A 20,927-nucleotide genomic window follows, 5' to 3' on the forward strand; every position below is an offset into this window, starting at 1 on the left:
CGGTCTGTGGCAAGTCTCAGCCAAGGGTGGGGGCTGGGCTGACAGACCGTAGCTGGGCGTGCAGCAGTGGGTTCCCATTGAGCACGAGCGTCTGCAGCTGCACCAGGCGGCGCATCTGTGGCGGCAAGCTCTCCAGGCGGTTCTCGCTGAGGTCCAGGTACAGCAGGTCCGTGAGGTTGATGAAGAGCTGGTTGGGGATGTTGTCGATGCTGTGGCCGGAGGGCAGGGCAGGAGGGGGGCGATGAGGGCCAGCTGAATGACCTAGACACCCACCTCCAGTCCACCCACCTGGCTTCCTCTCCCACCCTGAGTGGGACTGGGACCGGCACCTGTTGTGGCTGAGGTTCAGGACCAGCATGTTTTTGGCATTCTCTAGCTCCCTCGGACACTCAGTCAGCTGGTTGTGGCTCAAGTCCTGCATGGGAGGGCCAAGGTCTTGGTCAGGGGTGTTGGGGGCTGCGCCCCTGAGACAGTCCCGGGCCAAGCCTAGGGAATCAGGCAGGGTCCTGAGTGGGGAGTAGCGGGGACCAAGAGACAGCCCGGGCTCTCTATGAGGGGCCTTGGGCCAGGCACCGCACACTCGGTGCTTCCGTTTCCCCCTGTCTAATAGGGTCACAGGGGCCTCCAGGGACCACAGACATGAGGTGGTTGGGGACTGAGTGGTCAGGGCCTGTGGAGGGGCAGGACAACCACTGACCAAGACCGAGAGGTCATCCAGCTTGAAGATGTCATCGGGGACTCCAGAGTTCTTCAGATTGTTGGCTCGAGCGACAATGGCCTAGGGATAAACCATGAGGTGCCCTGACTCTTGGGCCCCACTCCCAGGAACAAGCACACAAGCTCCTCTAGAAGCCCCCCGAGGCCAGCCCGAGTGCACTCAACCTCTGGGCCTTTGCTTGCTTTCTAGTGAACTCCCAAGACACCTCAAAGCCCAACTCAAATGTGCCCTGGAGCCTAGCACAAGGCCCATCTATTCTCTCCCTGCCAGCCAAACTCCTCCTGGCCCTGGCTCGCCCCTGTCTGGACCCATGTGTGACCTTTATGCCTGAGTCTCCTATCAGTGAAAGTAGTTGTCTTTTTAAAAAAACACTGCTGAGCCAAGTCCGACTCGTGGCAGCACAGAGCTGCTCCGTGGGATGTCCCGGGCTGCTCGCTCTGTGCGGCCAGGCTGTCGGGTCTTGTTCTCCTGGAGCTGCTGTCTAGCCGGTCTCAACTCCTTAGCCGGTGCTCCACCAGGGCTTGCTGTGAAACAGGTGGAGGCCAGGATATGGTAGAAAATGCTACTCACCAACTGGGACCAACTTGCTGTGGCCCCGGAAGGGGGAGGACTTGGGACCTTTTCGTCACAGGCGTCTCTAGTCTCAGGGTTTGTCTTACATGGGGCGTTAGTTTGTGCTCCCTCCTCTGTGCCCACGAGAGGCTGCTTTGGCCCGTGTCCTTCCTTCTCGCACCCTTAGGCCCAGGCTGACTGCCTCCCTGTCAGCACTCACCCTCAGGGACGGCAGGCTGGACAATTCCCCGTGAAGCGTTGTCAGATGGTTGTGGCTCACAGACAAGTGCTCCTGAGTCAGGACAGAACAGCGGGGGCTCAGTGGGGTGAGGGCGGGGGATGGGCACAGGGTCCTGGTCCACCTCCATCCAGAAGGGCTGACTGCTACACAGGCTTAGCCCACCTCTGCAAACTCCCTCCCTCCACATGCCTGGGTCTCTTCTTGCACACCACCTGCGACAGGGTGCTCACTCCCTCTTCAAGCTCCGATCACAGCTCTAGGAATGCTTACTGTGTCAGCTGCCTCTGCAGAGCCTCCGCCTGTCTGGCCAACTCATCCCCACTGACCCCCCCCCGCCCCGCCCCCACCCACCTGGAGCTCCTTACCAGCTTCTGCAGGGCAGCCAGCTCTTCCGGCAGGTAACACAGGCCCGTTCGGTTCAGCTTCAGCCACCTCAGGCTGGTCATGGCCTTGACATTCTCAGGGAAGTAGCCACCCTGGGGGAGGGGAATACCACGGTGGGCTGGGCTGGGCCAATGCAAAGCCCCTTCTGGCGCCTGCCTCAACTTCACCACCTTCAACGGGTAGGGGAGGGGTGTTTCTACTCCTCAATGGAGCCTCTGGGAGTCAATGGTGTCACTTTTCAGTAGTGTGGGTCACCCTGGACAAGTCATTTCACCACTGTGTCTCAGTTCACACCAAGTGGAGCTCAGGAAAGCCCTCATGTGATGGACAGAAGTGCTCGGGGGATGGACTAACCAAGGGTAGCCAGCTCGCTCACCAGGCTCTGAGGTTTGGTGTAGAGTGGGCGTAACAGGAGAAAACAGGCTTGCTGCAGGTGACACCCAGCACTGGGGTTTAGCACGGCCCAAATTCCTTCCAGAGCTTTCCCGGTCCTGACTGGGACGCTCTGTCTGTGCCACTGATGCTACCAATGCCCAAGTCCAATCTTCACAGTGCCAGGCCCCGCTCCCCACCCCATCCAGCCTCATTCATCCGTTCTCTCTCCCCACACTAGCCTGTGCGGTCTGGGTAGCTGAAGTGCCCCTCAGCGTTCCAGTTCTGAGACCAGCAGGGCTGTGGGGAGCACATGCAACCAGAACCACCACACTCTCCGCTGGAGACGCAGAGCGGGCACCGCTGAGGCGCAAGGTGGAAGTGGGGGCAGAGAGCAGCAGAGTGGCCCACTCTGGCGAGTGGAAAGTTTGTAGATGCAGGAAGTACGGCTCCCATAGGGATGCTGCCACCGGTCAGGGGAAAAGTTGGTCCCCTCCTCCTCTCAAATTCCAGCCGCCTCACTCGGAGGCCCACCCCCAAGGGGGCGGACCCAGTTTCCTCCACACCCCAACCCAGGACCTTGCACACCTGCCTGACACCCTCCCTTCTCAAAATCCTCACACCTCTCCGAGCTCCTGTTAAGCCCCATGGCTGGTTAAGTCCCAAGAGGCGGGACGACTTGCCTCAGTCCCCGCCAGGCCACACAGGCTGGGGTGCCAGGAGCAGGACAGGGCAGCGGCTGCGGCTCCAGCCCCGCCCCGGGCAGCCCAGCAGTGAGTCAGGACCTGACAAGGGCGTGTGACCTCAGAAGGGCGGGGGTGGATGCGGCTGGGCGGGGCTCGGACCCCGGAACGGGGCCCCCCAGATAGAACCCCGTCCTCCCAGGCCAGGCCTGGCGCGGCTCGGGCCGGGAGCGTCGCCCGCCCTCCAGCCTAGGTCAGGGGGCCCGGCCCTGCGGGGAACCCCGCCTGGCATGGGGCTCGGGCCGGGCGCAGGGAGCCGCGCCCAGCCGCCGGCGGGGAGGAGAAGCGGGCGGCCGGCCGATCGGAGGCGGCGGCGGCGTTGTTCCCGGGCCGCGCGGCTCACCTTGAAGTCGTTGCCGCTCAGGTCCACGCCTCGCACGAACGGCAGCACCCCGGTGGCCTCCATGGCGCCGCTCTCGCAGCGGCTGGCGGCGCGCAGGGCGGACCGGGCGGGCGGAAGGCGGACCTGCGGGTCCCGGACAGGCCCCGCCCCTTTAACCCGCCCGCGTCCGCCGGAAGGCTGCGTGGGGCTCGGGCGCGGGCCCAGGGCTGGTGGCCGGCCCGCCGCCCAGGCGCTGCCCCTGGGCTGCTGCTGACCCCGGGGGCGGGGGGGAAGCTGGTGGCGAACCGAGAGCCTGGCCCTCGGGGAAGAGCTCTGGCCTGCCCCTTGCCCGGGGACCTCTCATCTGCAAGGTGCTTCCAGGGCAAACCCACGTGTAGCCCGCTGCAGACAGCAGGCTCGCTCTAAGTGGGGGTCACGGTTGGTCCTGCTGAAAGTCAGCACCCACTTTGCTGTTCCTTTATTTGCTTACTTGCCCGGCCTCACTGCAAACTGTAGGAGGAGGCGTCCTTCTTAGCCTGCCTGCTTCACGCGGGGGTCCTCAAACTTGTGTGTGTGTGTGTGTGTGTGTGTGCTGTTGTAGCCATTTTACAAACTCATTGTACTCAAGTCCTGCCATGCGGACTCACAGAGAGCCTCTAGGACAGGGTAGAACTGCCCCTGTGGGTGTCTGCTTGAGGAGGGTTGAAAGCCTCATCCTTCTCCTTCAGAGCTACTGGTGGTTTTGAACTGCTGCCCTTGTGGTTACCAGCTCAAGGAGCAAGCACTGCGCCACCGGGCTCTTCCTCAAACTTTTTAAAACAGGGGGCCAGTTCACTGTCCCTCAGACCCATTGGAGGGCTGGACTATATATATTTTTAAAAAACTGAACAAATTCCTATGCACACTGCACATATCTTCTTTTGTAGTAAAAAAGGGGGGCGGGACGGATAAATGTCCTTGGTGGGCCGGAGTTTGAGGACCCTGGCAGTTCTCTTAAATAAAAGCAGAAGGATTTCACAGCGGTTATAAGAGGCTGGGCTCCCCTTTGGTAGACAGCTGCGGCCGGGGGGAAGGAATGGTCCCTGTGAGGTCACATGGGGCAGGTCACAGCGGTGGGCTCTCTTGGCCACGCTGGCCACCAAGGTCGGCTCCAGAGGCAACCCGAGGTGATCCAGCCTAAAGGGAAAACCACACCAAACCCACTGCCATTTGGTCAGTTCTGGCCGACTCATAGCGACACTCTAGGGACAGTAGAGCCGCCCCTGTTTGTTTCCAAGACGTTTCTCCCACAGAATGGCTGATGGGCCCGAACACTGACCAGCTGGCTAGCAGCCCCAAAGGGGTGGGACTGCGGCCTACAGGCCCAGAAGGGTTTGCCTGACGATGAAGGAACGCAGCCCGGATGGTTTCTTCCTCACAAGCACAACTGTGTCACCACGGACGTCCATCCGCATACACGGGCTGGCTGAGTGGCCACGAGCCAGGAGCCTGCCTTCGGCCCTCGCGGGGTCCGCACGCGGGCCTGCGCCTTTAAATGAGGGCGTGACGACGTCCTCCTCCAGGGGAAAGCGACGTCGACGAGGGGGCGTGGCCGGCCCGCGGTTGGTCGAGCCGCGCCGTATTTTGGAACGTGGGCTGGAAGGCGCGCGCTCTGATTGGCGGTGCTGACTGCTCGTCTGCGTGCCTGGAGGGGTTACGCCCTCCCGGGGCCTCGGCGTTCCGTGCCGGGTCCTGTACGTTCGTTCCATCCCCAGCCGAGCCGGGTGTCCGGGCCGGAAGGTCCCGCTGCCCCTCCGCTGCGTGTGCCGGAGCGGCGACGCAGGTAGGGCCGGCGTGCGGCCGACTGCCCGGTGACCCCGGCGCGTGCTCAGAAGCGGCCGGGGGGCGTGGCCGGATTGCCCGGAATTGGAGAGCGGTGGCCGGACTTCGAGTGCCGGCTCTGCCCCTTCCCGGGGCTTCAGTGTCCCCACGGCGTCACTCAGCAGGCGGTGGCCCAGGCGCTGCCAGGGCCGGCCACGCAGACGGGGGTCCCGCCACCCGAGTTGGAAGGCTGCGCGTTGGGTCGGTGTGAGCCCCGCAGGAACGGGCCCGACCCCCAGCTCCGACGGGTGGGAGTGTGGAAAGCTCCCTACAGTGTGCAGGGTGGATCCCTGGGCCCCGCGTCACCAGCTGCAGAGCGCGGTGGGTCACCCGGCTGACCTGTGGGCCCGTGTGTCCTCAACTATTTTTAGTCGGCATGGGTGGGCGGGTGCCTGGGCTGAGTCATGCGTAGCTTTGGCCATCAGCTGCGCCAGGCCCCACCTCACCCGTGGACCGAGGTACAGGACAGGAAGGACAGGTCCATGGTAGCCAAGTTGGCTGTGACTCAGGGTCATCTGCCCCGGTCTCCTTCAGCTGTTCTTAATCAGACCTTCCAGCCCTTCGCCACGCAGCCACCCCATTTGGTGGACACAGCCTGAAGTCCCTTCCTAGAACCGGAGACCATGGGAGAGGTCCCCTGGCGAAAGCTGTCCGAACCTCCCACTTGCCCAGTGCTTGGCTGTTTTCAGGCATCCTCTTCTTTGAGGCCCAGTAGGTGCTAAGGAGACAGGCTGGGGCCTCAGGCCTTGACCATGACCATGACCCCGCTGTGCTGCCCTGCCTGGGCCAGGCCTCTGGGGGCTTCACCCTTGAAGCTACCCCACTCATGCTTCTCAGGAGTGCACAGGGAGTGTGCACAGGGAGTGTGCACAGGGAGTGGAGCAGGGCCTTCCTCCTCAGCTTGCACCTGCTCACGTGCAGGTCTCTGCTGGGCTAGACCGTCTCACTGCTGACATTTGGGGATGTGTAACGAGCTCCAGAGTTTCACTGAGGCCGTGAAACTATCGGTCCGGGAATCTCTGACAGTCACAAGCCAGTCTGCTTGGGACACCAACTCGTCTCGGGCTTAGGTACCCAAAGTAGATTGGCAGTCAGATTAGGAACCTCAGGCCGAGCAGCTGAAAGCTGGCTACATGGACAGAAGTCTGATCAGACCCTTGGGGGACTAAGAAACTGAAGGCTTCACCCACATCCCCATGTCCTGTGTTTGTAAATATGATGATACAGCCTTCTTCACAAGTGTTTGGTGGCACGCGGGCGAGGGGTGCTCCTCTGACCTGCCACAGACCTCACCACCTCTGTGAGGCCCCCCTTCCACAGGCCCGGTTGTTTGGGGGAGGGGACTTGGGTAGAATCCCCTTCTCTCTTCCCAAATAACTATGCAATTTGCTGAGAAGTTTTCCGGAAGGCCTCCCTGTGACTAGTGGTTACCACCCCCTGCACGCCTGCATTAGTGATCCTGGCGTTGGAGCTGTGCCCCTCCCTCCCACCCCTCCCCTTGCTCTCCACAGGCTGACCATGGAGGAGTTCTCCCAGAAGCGGGGGAAGCGGCACGATGATGCTGTGCTGGGCAGTGCCGTGGACTTCCTGTTGGTCAACGCCCGCCTGGTGCTGGGGGTGGGCGCAGCCGCGGTGCTGGGCATTGCCACCCTGGCCGTGAAGCGGGTAAGGCTGGCAAGGTTGCCCACAGGTTCACAGACCCAGGGCTGTGCAAGGCCTGGGACCCAGGAGCCTCCCTCATCCCTGGCCTATTGGGCTTGGATTGGCTGCCACTGCCCAGGCCTAAGATGCTCTGCTCTGTGCCCTCTGCCTGCAGCTCATTGACAAAGCCACTAGCCCGAGGGACGAGGAGGACGAGGTCAAGGGTGATACAACGTGCCTGGAGGATGGCTGGAAGGATCTGAGCCTGCTCAGGGACACGCCACACCCACAGCCCCGGCCACCGCCTGCTGCCCTTAGCCAGCCTGTGCCAAACCCAGCTCCCTCACCTGATATTCCAGGTGAGCAGCTCTCTTTCCTTATAACTCAGGTCAGGCCCTCTGGTGCCCCCAGATGGGAGACATAGCCTGAATTGGGCCTTCTGAGTTTACACTGGCTTGTGTGTGACCCCATACAAGTTGCTATATCTCTCCTTAATAAACTCCAAGACCAAACTCAAGTCTATGCTGACACATAGCGACTCTGTAGGACCGGGCAGAATAGCCCCTGTGAGTTTCAGAGGCGGTAACTGTTAGGGGAGTAGAGGCCCCCCCTTCGTCCGCAGAGTGGACTTCACACCCCTGACCTTGTGGCTTGCGGCCCAGCATGTGACCCCTCCACCACCAGGGCGTCTTTCTCCTTAATGGAGTTCATATTCCTTCCCAGGCAAGGCACTACCTCCGCCTTTGTCCTCAGTGTAGGAGGGAGTCGTTTCTCCTCCTACCTCCCAGTGCCAGGGCAAGCCAGCAGTGTTAGGACGGGAGTGTGAGAACCTGGGAGAAGCCTCAGGTGGGACAACGGAGGTAGATGGGAACACTGAGTGGGCAGGACCTGCCCAGGGGTAAGGTCAGAACCCACACCCCAGTCCTGCTCAGAGGTGGAGACAGAGAGAACTAGATGGGAGGGGTCTTGCTGGCCTTCCTACTTTGCAGGTAAGCGAAACAAGGCTTTCAGCTAGTGAGTGGGTCTCCCGCCAGGGCTGTGCTGCTAACGTTTCCCTGACCCCTTTCTTCTGCAGAAGGGCCTGGCGACACTGGTCCCTGGATGCTACCTCAGCACAGCTCCCCAGCACCGTTGTGCCTGACCTTCCAGGAGAAGCTGCTGGCATTCGAGCGGGACCACGTGGGCATCCCTGCAGTGGATGAGATGGTGGCCCAGCAGCTGGCCCGAGACATCAGCCTCAAACTCCAGACCTTCCTGCGGAACAAGTTCCCAGAACTTCCCTTCAGGACCCTTGAGCCAGGCGGGCCCCTGTTTGACGGGCTGCAGGCCCATGCTGCTGAGCCTGTGCGCCTCCTGGTGCCGCTGCGACTGGAGGTGGGCCTGTGGGGCCTGGTGCCAGGGGCCGACACCGTGGCCAGGGACGCTCGCTGCTGGGCCGTGCGCCGGACCCAACTGGAGTTCTGCCCCCGGGGGAGCAGCCCCTGGGACCGTTTCCTGGTGGGCGGCTACCTGGGTGCCCAGCTCCTACTGGAGCTGCTCCGGAAGGCACTGGCTGTCTCCGTCAACTGGCCAGCCATTGGCAGCCTTCTGGGATGCGTGGTCCGACCCAGCATGGCCTCCAAGGAGCTGCTGCTCGAGGTGCAGCAGGAGGGCTTGGAGATCACCATTGCTGTGCTGCCTGCCATCGCGGGGGCGGATGCCGGGGCCGGTGACCTCTTGCTTCTGGCCTGGCCCCTGGAGGGCTTGGCCGGCAACCTCTGGCTGCAGGACTTCTACCAGGCTGAAGCCGCCCGCCTGCAGACCCTGGATGACCAAGACTCAGGCACCCGTCAGCGGCTACTGCGGTTACTTTGTGGCGTCTGCTGCCATCACCCAGCCCTGGGGCAGCTGGGCCGGGGCCACCTCACCCAGGTGGTCCTGCACCTAGGGGAGAAGGAGGGAGACTGGTGCGAGGCGGCCCTGGGCTCCCGCTTCCTGCAGGCCCTCGAGGAGCTCATCAGCGCCCTGGAGCAGGCCCACCTGCTGTGCCACTTCAACCCCAGGGTGAACCTCCTGGGTGACCTGCGTGAGGAGGAGATTGACAGCATTGGCTATGTGTTGTACAGCGGGCTGCAGGCCCCCGAGCAGCTGCTTTGGGGAAGGCATGGCCAGCACCAGCTCTGCTGCCAGTGAGCCGCCTTGTGCCCGCCCCGCCCTCCCCTGCCAGGGTTTCAGAATGCACTCTTCTGTGCTTTCTGCTCCAAGCGGCGTGTTTCCCAAGCACACTGCCTTCCAGGTGCCTGGCTGCCTGGACCTGCTGGGGGAGCTTGCATTGCTGTCACGTGTGCTTGGCTAGGCTGCTGCTTTAAAACCTGGAGTGACAATCAGTTAGCCCAGCTCCCCCTGGACTCAGTCTGTCACCACCAGCAACAAGCCCACTGAGGGAGTGTGGCTCCTGCCAGGCAGCGGTGCTGCAAGGTCAGCCTGTTTTTCTGCTGAGAGCCAGCACTTCTTGGGGCGCAGTTTTGGGACTGTGTGCCAGCAGGTGTTGTGTGTGTTGCTGCCCAGGATATGGATTTTAACTATTAAAAGGATGGTGTTTTCTGTGTCGTCCGTGTGTGGTGTTCTCTTGTGCCATGTGCGAGAGAGGGAGATAGGTGTGACTTCTACCCAGTTTGTCGAGGACATGCCTTTTCATTCCACTAGATGCCCTTCCTTTTCAGGCAGTAGAGGCTCCCAGAGGGCCGAGACTTGCTGCCAATCACCTCACCCTGAGCTCGAGGCTGTGCTGTGGCTCTGCACCACCTGCTGGCGAGCAGAGGCTGGGCTGGAGGCCCGAATTAGCTTCCTGGCAGTGAACTGCTCTCCATGGCAGACTGTTGCAACCTAGGCACCTGCCGTCTTAGAGCCTCGTGTGGGTACAGTCATTGACTCGGTGAATCCTGAGTGGCAGCCACAGGAGGGAGAGTCTGCCTTTGTGTGTGTGTATCTGTGTTTATGTCGGGTGGCAGCTACAGGAGAACCTTCCTGCCCCAGTGCCTCCATCTCTCAGATGTCCTTCTTGCTAAAAAAATTCTGAGTGAACAAGAATAAAAAGTCAGTACTCAAAAACGTGTGAGTCGTGCTGGGAAGGGCAGTTGGCATCGCCATACAGCTGTGTGGACTTTTTCTGGAAGGTCCTGTGGCGGAGCCTGGCAGACTAGCTTGGGGTCAGCAGGGAGGAAGTGAATTTCACTAGAACAGTAGGTGGGCCATTTGGAGTGAGGATCTAGGAGATTCCTGGTAGAACAGCTGCCCCTGGTAGGCTGACATCCCGAGCCGTGAGGTGCACACCGGCTTTCTGGGACAGAGATGCTCCCAAGCTTCTGGAAATTTGTCAACTTTCTGTGGAAGGCAAGTTCACATTGCTGCCTCCCTTTGCACAGGTGGGAAAATCACATATGAAAGAAGACATCAAAGTCCCCACTAGCACTCACTTCATCACCACATAACCAAGGACTGGCCTGGCCTCAGGGAGCTCTGGGACGGGCATCCATGTGGCCAGTACAGCTGTCATTTATGTTCCTCCTACCCTGTCCCTGAGTATTCCCAGAAGTAACTTCCTCCCTTTAGCCCGAGGCTGCGGGTCAAGCAGAGAGGGAGCGGAGGAATCCTGAAGGGTGGAACCCTGGTTGCGAAGTGATTACATACTGGGCTGCGAACTGTATGGTTGACAGTTGGAAACCACGTGAGACCTTGGAGTGAGGCAGCTTTCTACTCCCACAGGGTTATGGTCTCAGAAATCCACAGGGGCAGTTCTACCCTGTCCTATAGGGGTGTGTCGGATCAACTTAATGGTAGGAAGATGACATGAGACAGGCTTGCTGACTTGGAGCAGAGGACCAAATGGGCAGAGAATGAGTGACCTCTCTGGGTTCCACTGTGACATAGTTGAGGAGCACTGGGCCTTATCTAGAGACCTCTGCCACATGGGCTATGGTGTGTGCTCATCAGTACCAACAGCCTTCAACCTACTTTGCGGGGTTTGGGGCTAGTGCTGACTGGTAAAGCTCTCCAGTGCGAGGGCAATAGTCTGTGACTTGCTACCTGCTCCCTTGACCAGTTTTACCCTGAAGCCCCGTAGAGCCTATTTGAATGGTCTGAAGGAGCCCTGGTGGCCAAGGGGTTATGAATTGGGCGGGTAACTGCAGGGTCAGCCGTTTGAAACCATCAGCTCCCCTAACGTCCTGCAAGCCCGTGGGGGCAGTTCTTCCCCACCCTGTGGGGCCACTATCAACCAGAATGGACTTGGCGTTGAGTTTTGGAGTTAGTGAGCAATCTGTTCTGTGAGGTCCTCTTGGTTTGGGAAACTGAATTCCCTTAAGCCCTGCAGTTTCAATAAGGAAAAACTTTAGGTCCCAAGTTTCTGCTGTGTGTAGTTTGCTATGTTCTGTGAACTTGGTGAACGTTTAAAAATCCGTGCAAAGGCTGAGCTCAAACTCGCAGGGAGAAAAAGGTGTTCAGACTTGTGTCACCTACTCAACACCCACACTTCTGTTTTTTTGCCAGAGCAGAAGTGGAAACAAACCACCATTTTGCCAGGACCCTCACAGGCTCTGTCAGGGCTGGCCCAGGCCCAGACCCAGACCATGCTCTGCTAGATGTGCTGAATTCTTCTCACTCTTCTCTAATGCCAGGATGCCAACCAGGCAGGCAGGGCAAAGTGAAGGGTCTAAACATATTACACTAGCCAGCCCCCCCCCCCAGATGAAATTTGCGGGCACTTGCCTACCTAGAAGAATCAAAAGACATAGACAAAGAGAACTACGAAAGCTTACTACGAGAAACCAAGGGAGACGTACATAGATGGAAGATAGCGTGTTCATGGCTAGGACATGTGTGTTGGAAAAGCATGCTATGCTGACAGTGGTTCTCAACCTGTGGGTCGCAACCCTTTCACAGGGGTCACCCGATTCATAACAGTGGCAAAAGTTATGAAGTAGCAACGAAAATAATTTTATGGTTGGGGGTCACCACCACATGAAGAGCTGTATTAAAGGATCGTGGCATCAGAAAGGTTGAGAACCACTGGTCTAAGAGGTCAAATTGTGATTCGATTTTTTGTTCAGTTTCTTTCTAGTTGTTCTGCTCATTTTCGAGAGTGGTGTATTAAGTCCCCAATGATTGTAGTGTTGTCTATGTCTATCTTTAAATCTGTCAAGTTTGGTTAGTGTATTTCTTTTATGACTATATTGTCTTTTATTGGAGACAGATCTGGTTATGTCCTCTTGTTCAATCATCTTTTTGATCATTATGTAATGCTCTTATCTATGGCGGTATATTTTGTCTTGAAGATGATTTTATCAGAGATCAATACTGCCATTCCTACTTTTAAAAATTACCATTAGCTGACATTTCCCCTCCATCCTTTGATTTTCAGTTTACTTTTGTCTGTGTCTAAGGTGTTTCTTCTAAGTGGCATATTGATGGTTCCTGCTTTCTTATCCGTTCTGCTGTCTCTTATTTAATTCATTTATATTCAGTTCTTGATAGCTCTGAATTTATCACTGTCCTTTTGTGTGTGTGGTTGTTGGCATATTTGTTCCTTATAATTGTCTGTCCTAAATTAATTTTGTAATTTTTCTTGTCATTTCTTTTTTCCTTTGCTCTTGTTTTACTATTTACTATAGCTGTTTTTCCTTTTTTGTTTTTGATGCAGTTTATCCATTTTCTCTGTAATCTTTTTATTCATTCATTCCCAAGTTTAACACAATCAGTTCTCTTGAAATCTTCCTAGTAGAATGTTGTACATCTGTTATTCCCCCCTTTTCACTTTTTTAAGTGTCTGTATTGTAGATTAGCGTCTCTGGATCCGTTTTCAGTCTTGTTTTGCTTAGTATGATTAGGTTGACTGTGGGCAGTGGTACCTTGTGTGGATCTCGCGTTGATGTCTGCTGTAGTTGTTGATTTTATCCAAAGAACTCACCTTAGTAATTTTTTAAGACTGGTCTTTTATGAATTCCTTTAATCTCTCCCAATTTTAATGTTCTTATTTATCTCATGGATTTTATAGATTTACTGAATATAAGTAAAATTGAATATAAGATCTTTGGTTGACAATTTATTTCCCTTCAGAATTTTGTATTTGTCGTCTCATTGCCTTCTTGCCTTCTTAAAGCCCGAGTTTAGTTTTATTGTTACCCCATTGTAGGTAACTTTTTGTCTTTCCTGAACTGGCTTCAGAATTCTTCTCTTTGATTTTGGAAAGTTAGATCAGGACATGTCAGTGATTTTCTTTTGGGGTTCCTTCAGCTTCTTGGATATTTTCTTTCATGATTATATTAAGGTTTCTTGGATAATCATCTCTGCTCCACCCAACCCCACACCCCATCTTCTTGTTCTGGAATTCCTGTCATGTATATTAGGGGGTATCCCCCCCAAAAAAACCCTGAAAATTTGTTCCCCCAAAGCTATGTATTTAAAATTTTTTTTACAAAACAACCTATCACCTTCAGGAACTCTGCATTACACTTACTACGTCTTTCAAACTCATGTTTGAATGGCTGATAGCACCTCCCTCATTTTTTTTTTTACCTCTTCTATGTTGTCAAATCTCACTGTCCTTTCATGTCCCTCTGCTTTCTTGGAAACAGAAACAAGTGACATGGAGCAAAGTCAGGGAAGCAAGGTGTGTGGGGCAAGAGAGGCATGCTGTTGTTTTGCCCCAAACTGGTGCACTGATATGGCTGTGTCAGCGGGTGCACTGTCATAGTGGCAAAACCAGTGCCCCATCTGCCTCAGTTCAGGCTTCTGGGGACACAGTTAGGCAATCTTTGCAGAAACTCTCAACAGAAAGCTGGAGTGGTGCATCCAGTCCGACCTGGTGGAACGAACTCTTAAGTGCACTCTGAGTGGACACTTTCAGCCATTCGGGAAGTTGGCGGATGTCCAGTCCAGAATGAGGTTCGTCATCAATTGATGTTTTTACCTTTACTGAAACAAGAAATCTACTCACATACACTTGAGTTTTTCCATAGAAGCTGTGTTCAACATCACAATGGTTTCTGTGGCATTTTTCCCAAGCAGGATACAAAATTTCACAGCAGCATGCTGTTCTCTTAAATTGGCCCTCACAAAAATGAGGTTCAAGTGAAACTGTTTGCACAAAAAAAATTGACTGACCAGAGAACCGTCCCAGGTGATGCCAGTGGATGTACTAACTCAGAGTTGCTTGATGCTTGCCTAGCGGGAAAAACATGTTATGAAATCTCTGCTCTGCCCAGCACAATTCTGTTTTTTTTGGGTACCTCTCATATATTACTCCTCTTGATAGTGTCCCATATAATTATTAGATGTTTTCTTCATATTTTAAAACACATTTTGAGGTTTTTCCTCATGGCTTAATGTTAAGAGAATTGTCTTCAAGCTCATTAATTTGGTGTTCTAATTCAATTCTATTGTTTTGCTCTTTCAATGTATTATCTATTTCTAAAATCTTAATATTTCTTTTAGATTTCTATTTGTTTTTAGAGTGTATGACTTTTCATTCATTTTGTCATATTGTTCTTAGTGTTTTCTTGAATTCTTCTACACGGTTTTTATTAGTATATATCTAAAATTTTTTTCCATTTGTGGAACAGACATAAAATCATTCTCCTGAATTCCTCTTCTAGTATTTCCAATGGCTCATCTCCCTCAGGGCGGTCTTTTAGTTCCATAGATGGTAACTTGTTGGTACCATTCTGCCTTGTTTTTTCATATAAATTGAAATGTTGCCTCCAAGACACGGTGGTATTTCTAAACTTGTGTTTGTCCATCTATAGTTATTCCTGGTCCTCATGCTGTTGGGAGTGTCAAAATAAATAGCTATCAGGTGGAGTAAGTTAGGGCTTGAAAAAAAAGACAAATATCTCAGTAAAAACCAAGCCAAAAAAACAACAAAACACCCCAAGCAAACAAATAAGCCAAAAACAAACAGACACAAAGTTCCAGGCTGGAGCCAGTAGATTATAAACAAAGTGAGAAGATGAAAGACAGGGAAAAGAAAGAAAAATCCCACACCAACTCTGGGAATCTTCTGTTGGCACCAAGTGGGTCTTTGCAGCAGCTGCGGCAGCCCCACCTCACAGTAATGTGGGGGACCCACCTTTATAATGCTGTGGTCCCACCCCACAAAAAAAGGCTTCACCCACACCTGGCAGCCCACCCCACAGGTGTTGTTTTCCAAAAGCCACGCTGGCTTCTGGAAGACCCTGGTTGCGCCTCTCTGCTGTGTCAAGTAGGGTGGACTAGCCCTACTTCATGAGTGCTTACCTTTGCTGATGAGTGGGAGAGTCTGTGGAACCCATTTAGAAAAGGACAAAAGACCCCCAACTGCCAACAAATGCACCTCATCTGGCAGTCCTAGGACTGGCAATGGCTGGGCCAAGAGCAGGAGTGTACAGGTCGCACGCCACTAGCCAGCATCCTCATTTAGTGGCAAAACAATAAAAAAAATGCTCACCGCATACTCTGGTAGCCTGTCCACTGTGAATGAATGGGAGTGTGACCCTCCTATGCACTCAGAAACCTTTGGGAGTGGGAGATGGCCAAGTCCCTATGCTATAGTTTATGGTGCCAGCCTGGCCGATAAACACAAGTAGGATTAACTGAAGGGCAGAGGGACAAATGGCTCGGTGAGCCTCACCTTGGTTGTTCTGTGCCTCAGTTTAAAGGGGTACACTACCTGTGGGATGCCTAGCCTGTGGACTGCATCGCTGTAAGTTGAGGTCCCTTTAAGCCCACATGATTGGAATGTTCATCTCTGGAGCTGGGGACTGACAGTTGATGACAGTTGGGGACCTGCCTTGCTGTTTGCTGCCTGGGTATATATAGCCCAGCTCTCTCTACAGAAGGGGACTGGCAACTGGCAGCTCTCAAAACTTGAAGGACTGCTAGTGTCTCACTGCTTTATAATTTAACTGTTAATTTCTTGTATTATCTATCTGTATATTATTTCTCGAATTATATATCTATCTTTATAAATGTATTTATATATAATTACTAGCAATCTGGTTTGTCTCTCTAGAGAACCCTGTCCAATACACCCTACTTTTCACAGCCTCCCAGTCTGGCGCAGTGTGGCAGGCCCCCCCCAATCTGTCCCCTCCCTTGGTCACACTCATTGCCCCGGGGATTTGTCTGTGTTTTGTTCTGAGTACAGGTTTAGCTCTTTCCGTCTTCCTCTCCCTGCTCACAGACCCAGGGCTCCTGATTTTGCTCCACATGACTTCTCATTTTCGTTGGAGAGGGTTTGTATAGTGCATCTATCTAGGCCATTTTAAACCAGGAGTTTATTTCAGTATTTTTTTTAACAAATAGTTTTATCATCGGGTAGATAAACACTCTGGAAGTTCTCTAGTGTCTGCGATGAAGTGCACCTAGACTGTAATGTAATAACATTTGTTGAGGACATGAGACTGTGGTAGACCAAGCCTGAGGGTACTCCACAGGGAAAGTAAGTGGTGCTGGACTGGCTTTGCCTCGCTGGTCACCTTGGCTGGTCAGCTGAGTTAGATGTGCCGGCAGGCGCGCTTTCCTTTATGCAGACCACACCCATGAATTTCAGGTGGAACTGCTTCAGGCTTGTAAACCAGTGACCTGAAGAGAAGGGGAGGGGCGGTCTGTCCCGGGGGACCTGTATGGAGGGATGTCATCTTCTGTTGTAGTGCAGGGAACCTGGACGTAGCACATTTTCTAATTCTTGGCTGCAGCAGGTAGTGTGGCCACTGCCATCCTACCTCGGTGGGAGCAGTTTCTGCCCGTGTCCCAGAGCTCTGGGCACCAGCACTGGTTGGCAGAGCCCAGCTCACAGAGGAAGACGCCCTGAGTGTCGCTCGAGCCTGGCTCTGCGCTTTTCTTGTGGACATGGGAGGAGGCACATGGAAAAGCAGGTATCTCGGAGGCTTCCTCTTCCTGCCATGACAGGTTGCTCCCTGCTGCAGCACGTGAGGCCCTCTACCCAGGCATGACAGTGCAGAGGGGTAGGTGTGCTCTCAGGAGACTGGCTTTCATCTGCAGTTTAGCAGTCAGGTAGCTATGACATCCGGGGAGGGAGAGGGGATGGGGGCGGGTAGGGGGGTGGAGTTCAACCTCTCAGATCGTGCAGTACATTGTTTTTAAGGACAGGAAGGAAGAGCTGTTTTAAGGGGAGTTGGAGGTTGAAAGCCACCGCATGTAAATTGCTGGCCCCAGTGTTTCCCCTCAGTATGGAGTGAGCATGCTCTTCCTTGTCTCAATCAAACTGCAGAAGATGGGTCCAGTAGATGGTCACTCTACCCCACTCACTGCACTGAAGGCTGCTAGTCTGAGTGGGTCATCAAGAGAGACTTGGAAGACTCTATGGCAGGTTTTACTTGTGAATTTTCATGGCACCTGAGGCTTAAAAAGCGAAGCCAGCTTCAGGGTGGCACAGTAGGGTGGCAGTGAGCCCAGCCTGGAGCCTCAAATGCCCAACCCTTTCTTTGGTCGGCTAATCCAGTTCTTGGTCCAGGCACACTGAGGAATTATGTACGCAAGGACAACAATCAAAACTACCTCTACTGTCCCGAATGTATAAAGAATTCTAACTCAACAATAAAACAGATAACCCAATTGACCAAAGCAGGTAAAGGACTTGAGGATATTTATATTCAAATGGCTAACAAGTCCTTGAAAAGATGCTCAGCATTTATCCGGGAATTCCAAAATAAAACTCTACTGTGGTAACACTATGCCCACCCGGAGGGCTCTCATAATAAGAAGACTCTAACAAGGGCTGGCAAAGATGTGTGGGTATCCTACCCACTGAGTGGCAAAAGGTCCAGTGTTTGACTACGAGTCTTGCTACTAGGTCAGCAAGTCAAGCTCGTAGAAGCAATTCAAAACCAGAACCAACTCCAAGGACTGGCCTGGTGATCTGCTTCTGAAAGGGCACACAGCCTTGAAGACCCTACGGGGCCTGCCCACAGGGTCAATGGTCAGAATCAGCCCAATGGCGACTCCCATGACCGTGCCCCCCAGCAATCCCTTTCCTGGTGCAGAGCCAAGCGGAACGGAAAACAGGCGTTCCAACAACTACTTAAGTACTCCCAGCAAAAGTGGACACAACAGTCAGAAGCCAGAACCAACAAACCAACTAAAACATCCTTCAACAGATGCAGCAACAAAATGAGGCATGCACACACAATGGACTGCTGGAGGGAAACCGAACACTGCGATAGGTCACCACATGGTGAGGGAACCCGGTGGAATGAACAACAAATATGACTCCACGCATAGAAAACAAGCAATTTCATAAGACACAGAAAATAGATTCATCAGTGGGAGGGGCTGTGGGAGGCAAGGGAAGATTCAAAAAGTCCACCTTGATGTGCAGCCAGGGTGAAGCTCCTGATCAGACCTGAGAACAGTGCCCTGTGCCTCACCAACCAGCAGTGTGAATCAGGGCAATGCACAGCTCATTCTCTGGCCCGGGGGGCACCCGGGTTAGGAAGAGGGACAGGAGGAAGCTAGCTGGAACAGTTGGCACAGGGGCAAAGAGAAAGGGGACTGGTCAGCACTGGCCAGTGTCTAGCCTCATGGCTGCTGCAGAAATGTCCCCAGACACTGTACCAACGCCCATCAAGGAACAAGAGTTCGTTATTAAAGGCACTTGAACTGTGGACACCGTGACGGCAGTGGTGCCCAAGTCCTCCATCGATACCACCTCAGAAGAGATGCATCCGTGCATCACACCGCCCTTTCCGGGGTGTCTGGGGGGCACGCAGGGTCAGGCCACTGGAGCTTGTCCCGGGAGCTTGCACAGGCGAGCACAGGGTGGCCCCCAGGCCCTGAGGCTGTGCACCTAGCTCCTGCCTCTGCCCTCCTTCCACAACAGGGAAAGTGCAGCTGGGGGAACCATCGCCCCACTGGCCCACAGTCTCAGGCCCCCAAGGACTTCTCGGCAGGTGCACAGGTCATTCCTGCACCTGAGCAGAGGGTCACTGTATAGTAGAGGCAGACCTCCTGGGAGCAGTGAGAAGGCACTCCCGTACCAGGGGCCAGGTTCCAAAACCCACGTACCCCTTCCATTTCCAATGCAGTGAGTGGCCCCCGAGCCAAGGAAGTGGGGGTCCTCTCTACTGACCAGGCTGTCATTGGTTCTGAGGACAGAAGGGACGGGTGTGTCCAGGTTGGTGGCAAAGGCTGCATTTCCGGGGCTTCTTTGTCATAAGCTCAGTGGCAGAGGAACTGGCCCGGGGCCTTTTGCTTCTGGCCTCGGAGCCCTGGGCCTTCCCTCTGCCTCCTTGCCAGTCTGCAGCTCCTGGAGTCCCTGTGGGCAGACGGGGAAGGGTGTGTTGAGCATGGGCTCACTGAAGCATGGACGCACAGGATGGGGCTGGGAGAGGACAATGCTTTGTGGACTTTATGCATCCAAGTGTGGGCGGTGGCACTACCTGCTGACCTCGTCGCCCTCCTAAAGGCCACCCAGCTCTGGAAGACATCGTCCCTCTCCCTGTCCTGTCACGAGGGCATGGGGCTACCTGCCAGCAGCATGTCCCGTGAGGGAGGCGGTTCAAACCAGTGGGCAGTTAGCCACACACTCAGCCCCCTTCCAGCCCTGACACTTTTCAGTTCCTCAACAGGCCTTCTTGCTCAGCGGCCCCAGACCACTAGTCAGCCTGCCGGAGGCCATGCAGCCCTTTCTCTTCCATGGGTGGGACGGGGACCTGCCCATGTTCGAAGCGTGTGAAAGGCCGAGCTGGCTGTCTTTTACACATTAATGTGAAGAACACGGTTCTAGCACAGCAGTCACCATTGCTGGGCTGAGGACACAGCCTGTGCTCTCTTCTGGCTTTGTTACCCTGGGTCCCTAAGCAGGTCACACCAGTGCTTACTGGAGGAAGGCAGCGACCCTCGACTGAGGACTGCACGTGACTTTGTGGAGGGGTCATCCCCACTCCTGACCCCCTCCCCCGCCCGGTTCTGTTCCTTGAAGTGGAGACTACTCCGAGAAAAGAGGGCAGGGTCAGCCGGCCCGAGCTGGGATGATGGACATGCCCAGGGCCCACCTCACCTGGGGCCGAGTTCTCGTCTGCCCACTGGAAGAAGCCGCACTGCTGATCTCTGGGCTTGGAGCACGTGTGGAACAGGCGCCCTTTGTTAGGTCCGTCCTTCTGCACAGTCCTTGTGATGGCTGGCTGGCTGCACAGGCAGGAGGTGCCGCTGCCGCCCCCGCCACCATCCCCAGGTCTGCCAAGCCCAGCAAGGTGGCTCCCGGAACCCAGCGAACTTCTCAGGGAGCTGCCCGGGGCTCCCACAGAGGAGGAAGGCGGCCCTGTTGTACCCGGTGGGCTGCTATCGGCCCACAAGAAGAAGTTGCAGCCGCCCCCATTGCACTTGTAGAACTGGCGGCCTTGGTTGGGGCCCTCCTTCCGCACAGTGAGCAGCACGGCCTCTTGGCCGCAGTTGCAGGTCACGGAGTTGCTTGCAGCAGCAGCAGCGGGCGGTGGGAGAGCCTGGCTTTGAGCCCTTGGTGGTCCAGTCTGTCTGGGAATAGGAGCCTGGGGGTGGCTGTGCTGGCTTCTGTCCATTCTGTTGAGGGCCTGGCTGGCTTGCAAGTGGCCTGAGGGCTGGCTGGCCGTCTGGAGAGTTCGAGGGGCCCCTCCAGAATATCTCAGGTCCAAGACTTCCCTCAGGGTCTCATCACATCCACCAATGCAGCCGACAAGCTCTAGTGGCATGGTCGCGGGAACACTGCCACGCTTGAACTTCAGCTTTAACCTAGGAAGGCCAGAGACGAGAGGAGAACCATGAACATCTACATGCAGAAGCCCTCTCCTCAGTGCACAGAGAACGGTACGCGGAAGAAGCATGGCATGACTGAGCAGCCAAACCTCCAGGTGGAACAGGAGCACAGCCTAGTGCAGGAACAATGGGAAGCAAGCCCTGACTAACCATCGAGATGGAGGTCACGCAGAGCCACACCAGCAGCCTTGGAGGGCTCCAGGGACCCTTTCCAAGCCAGCGCACACCTGCTGCTGCGCGGACACTAAGAGCCAAGTGTGTTTCAACTTCAAGCTGTGTACCTTCGAGTTTTCTAGAGGCAACCTCACCTGTCATAACGCCATCCACTCA

At 55.0% G+C, this 20,927-nt stretch overlaps 3 protein-coding genes across 5 annotated transcripts in view; 1 reads left to right on the forward strand and 2 right to left on the reverse strand.

The window, feature by feature from the left end:
- FLII (FLII actin remodeling protein) overlaps positions 1–3,491 on the reverse strand; it is an 11,598-nt gene extending 8,107 nt beyond the window's left edge. For both annotated transcript variants that reach the window (XM_075560971.1, XM_075560970.1), the window contains exons 1-6: positions 3,354–3,491; positions 1,877–1,987; positions 1,491–1,562; positions 698–778; positions 330–415; positions 48–209 (exon numbers count right to left, since the gene is read on the reverse strand). In XM_075560971.1, coding sequence (XP_075417086.1) covers positions 48–209; positions 330–415; positions 698–778; positions 1,491–1,562; positions 1,877–1,987; positions 3,354–3,416 — 575 coding nt within the window. In that variant the 5' untranslated portion in view covers positions 3,417–3,491. The remainder of the gene's footprint in view (positions 1–47; positions 210–329; positions 416–697; positions 779–1,490; positions 1,563–1,876; positions 1,988–3,353) is intronic.
- A 1,533-nt stretch (positions 3,492–5,024) lies between these two features.
- MIEF2 (mitochondrial elongation factor 2) lies at positions 5,025–9,900 on the forward strand. Of its 2 annotated transcripts, none has more exons than XM_075560974.1 (4): positions 5,025–5,154; positions 6,704–6,857; positions 7,009–7,192; positions 7,909–9,898. In XM_075560974.1, the coding sequence occupies exons 2-4, from the start codon at positions 6,711–6,713 to the stop codon at positions 9,003–9,005; spliced, it is 1,428 nt and encodes a 475-aa protein (XP_075417089.1). In that variant the 5' UTR covers positions 5,025–5,154; positions 6,704–6,710; the 3' UTR covers positions 9,006–9,898. The 2 variants fall into 2 exon arrangements, with proteins under 2 accessions (XP_075417089.1, XP_075417090.1); XM_075560975.1 differs by lacking the exon at positions 5,025–5,154 and adding an exon at positions 5,163–5,513 and having other exon boundaries at positions 7,909–9,900.
- Positions 9,901–15,977: 6,077 nt separating this feature from the next.
- TOP3A (DNA topoisomerase III alpha) overlaps positions 15,978–20,927 on the reverse strand; it is a 41,892-nt gene continuing 36,942 nt past the window's right edge. The window contains exons 18-19 of the mRNA XM_075560976.1: positions 19,867–20,573; positions 15,978–19,122 (exon numbers count right to left, since the gene is read on the reverse strand). Of these exons, the coding sequence (XP_075417091.1) occupies positions 18,944–19,122; positions 19,867–20,573 (886 nt within the window). The 3' untranslated portion in view covers positions 15,978–18,943. The remainder of the gene's footprint in view (positions 19,123–19,866; positions 20,574–20,927) is intronic.

Source organism: Tenrec ecaudatus, chromosome 10 (assembly GCF_050624435.1).
Source record: "Tenrec ecaudatus isolate mTenEca1 chromosome 10, mTenEca1.hap1, whole genome shotgun sequence".
Classification (NCBI taxonomy): domain Eukaryota; kingdom Metazoa; phylum Chordata; class Mammalia; order Afrosoricida; family Tenrecidae; genus Tenrec; species Tenrec ecaudatus.

Coding starts and splice junctions, on each gene's coding strand:
- MIEF2 (XM_075560974.1), top strand. CDS start 6,711: ATGGAGGAGTTCTCCCAGAAGCGGGGGAAGCGGCACGATGATGCTGTG. Junction 6,858..7,008: donor CCACCCTGGCCGTGAAGCGG/GTAAGGCTGGCA, acceptor CTCTGCCTGCAG/CTCATTGACAAAGCCACTAG. Junction 7,193..7,908: donor TCCCTCACCTGATATTCCAG/GTGAGCAGCTCT, acceptor TTTCTTCTGCAG/AAGGGCCTGGCGACACTGGT.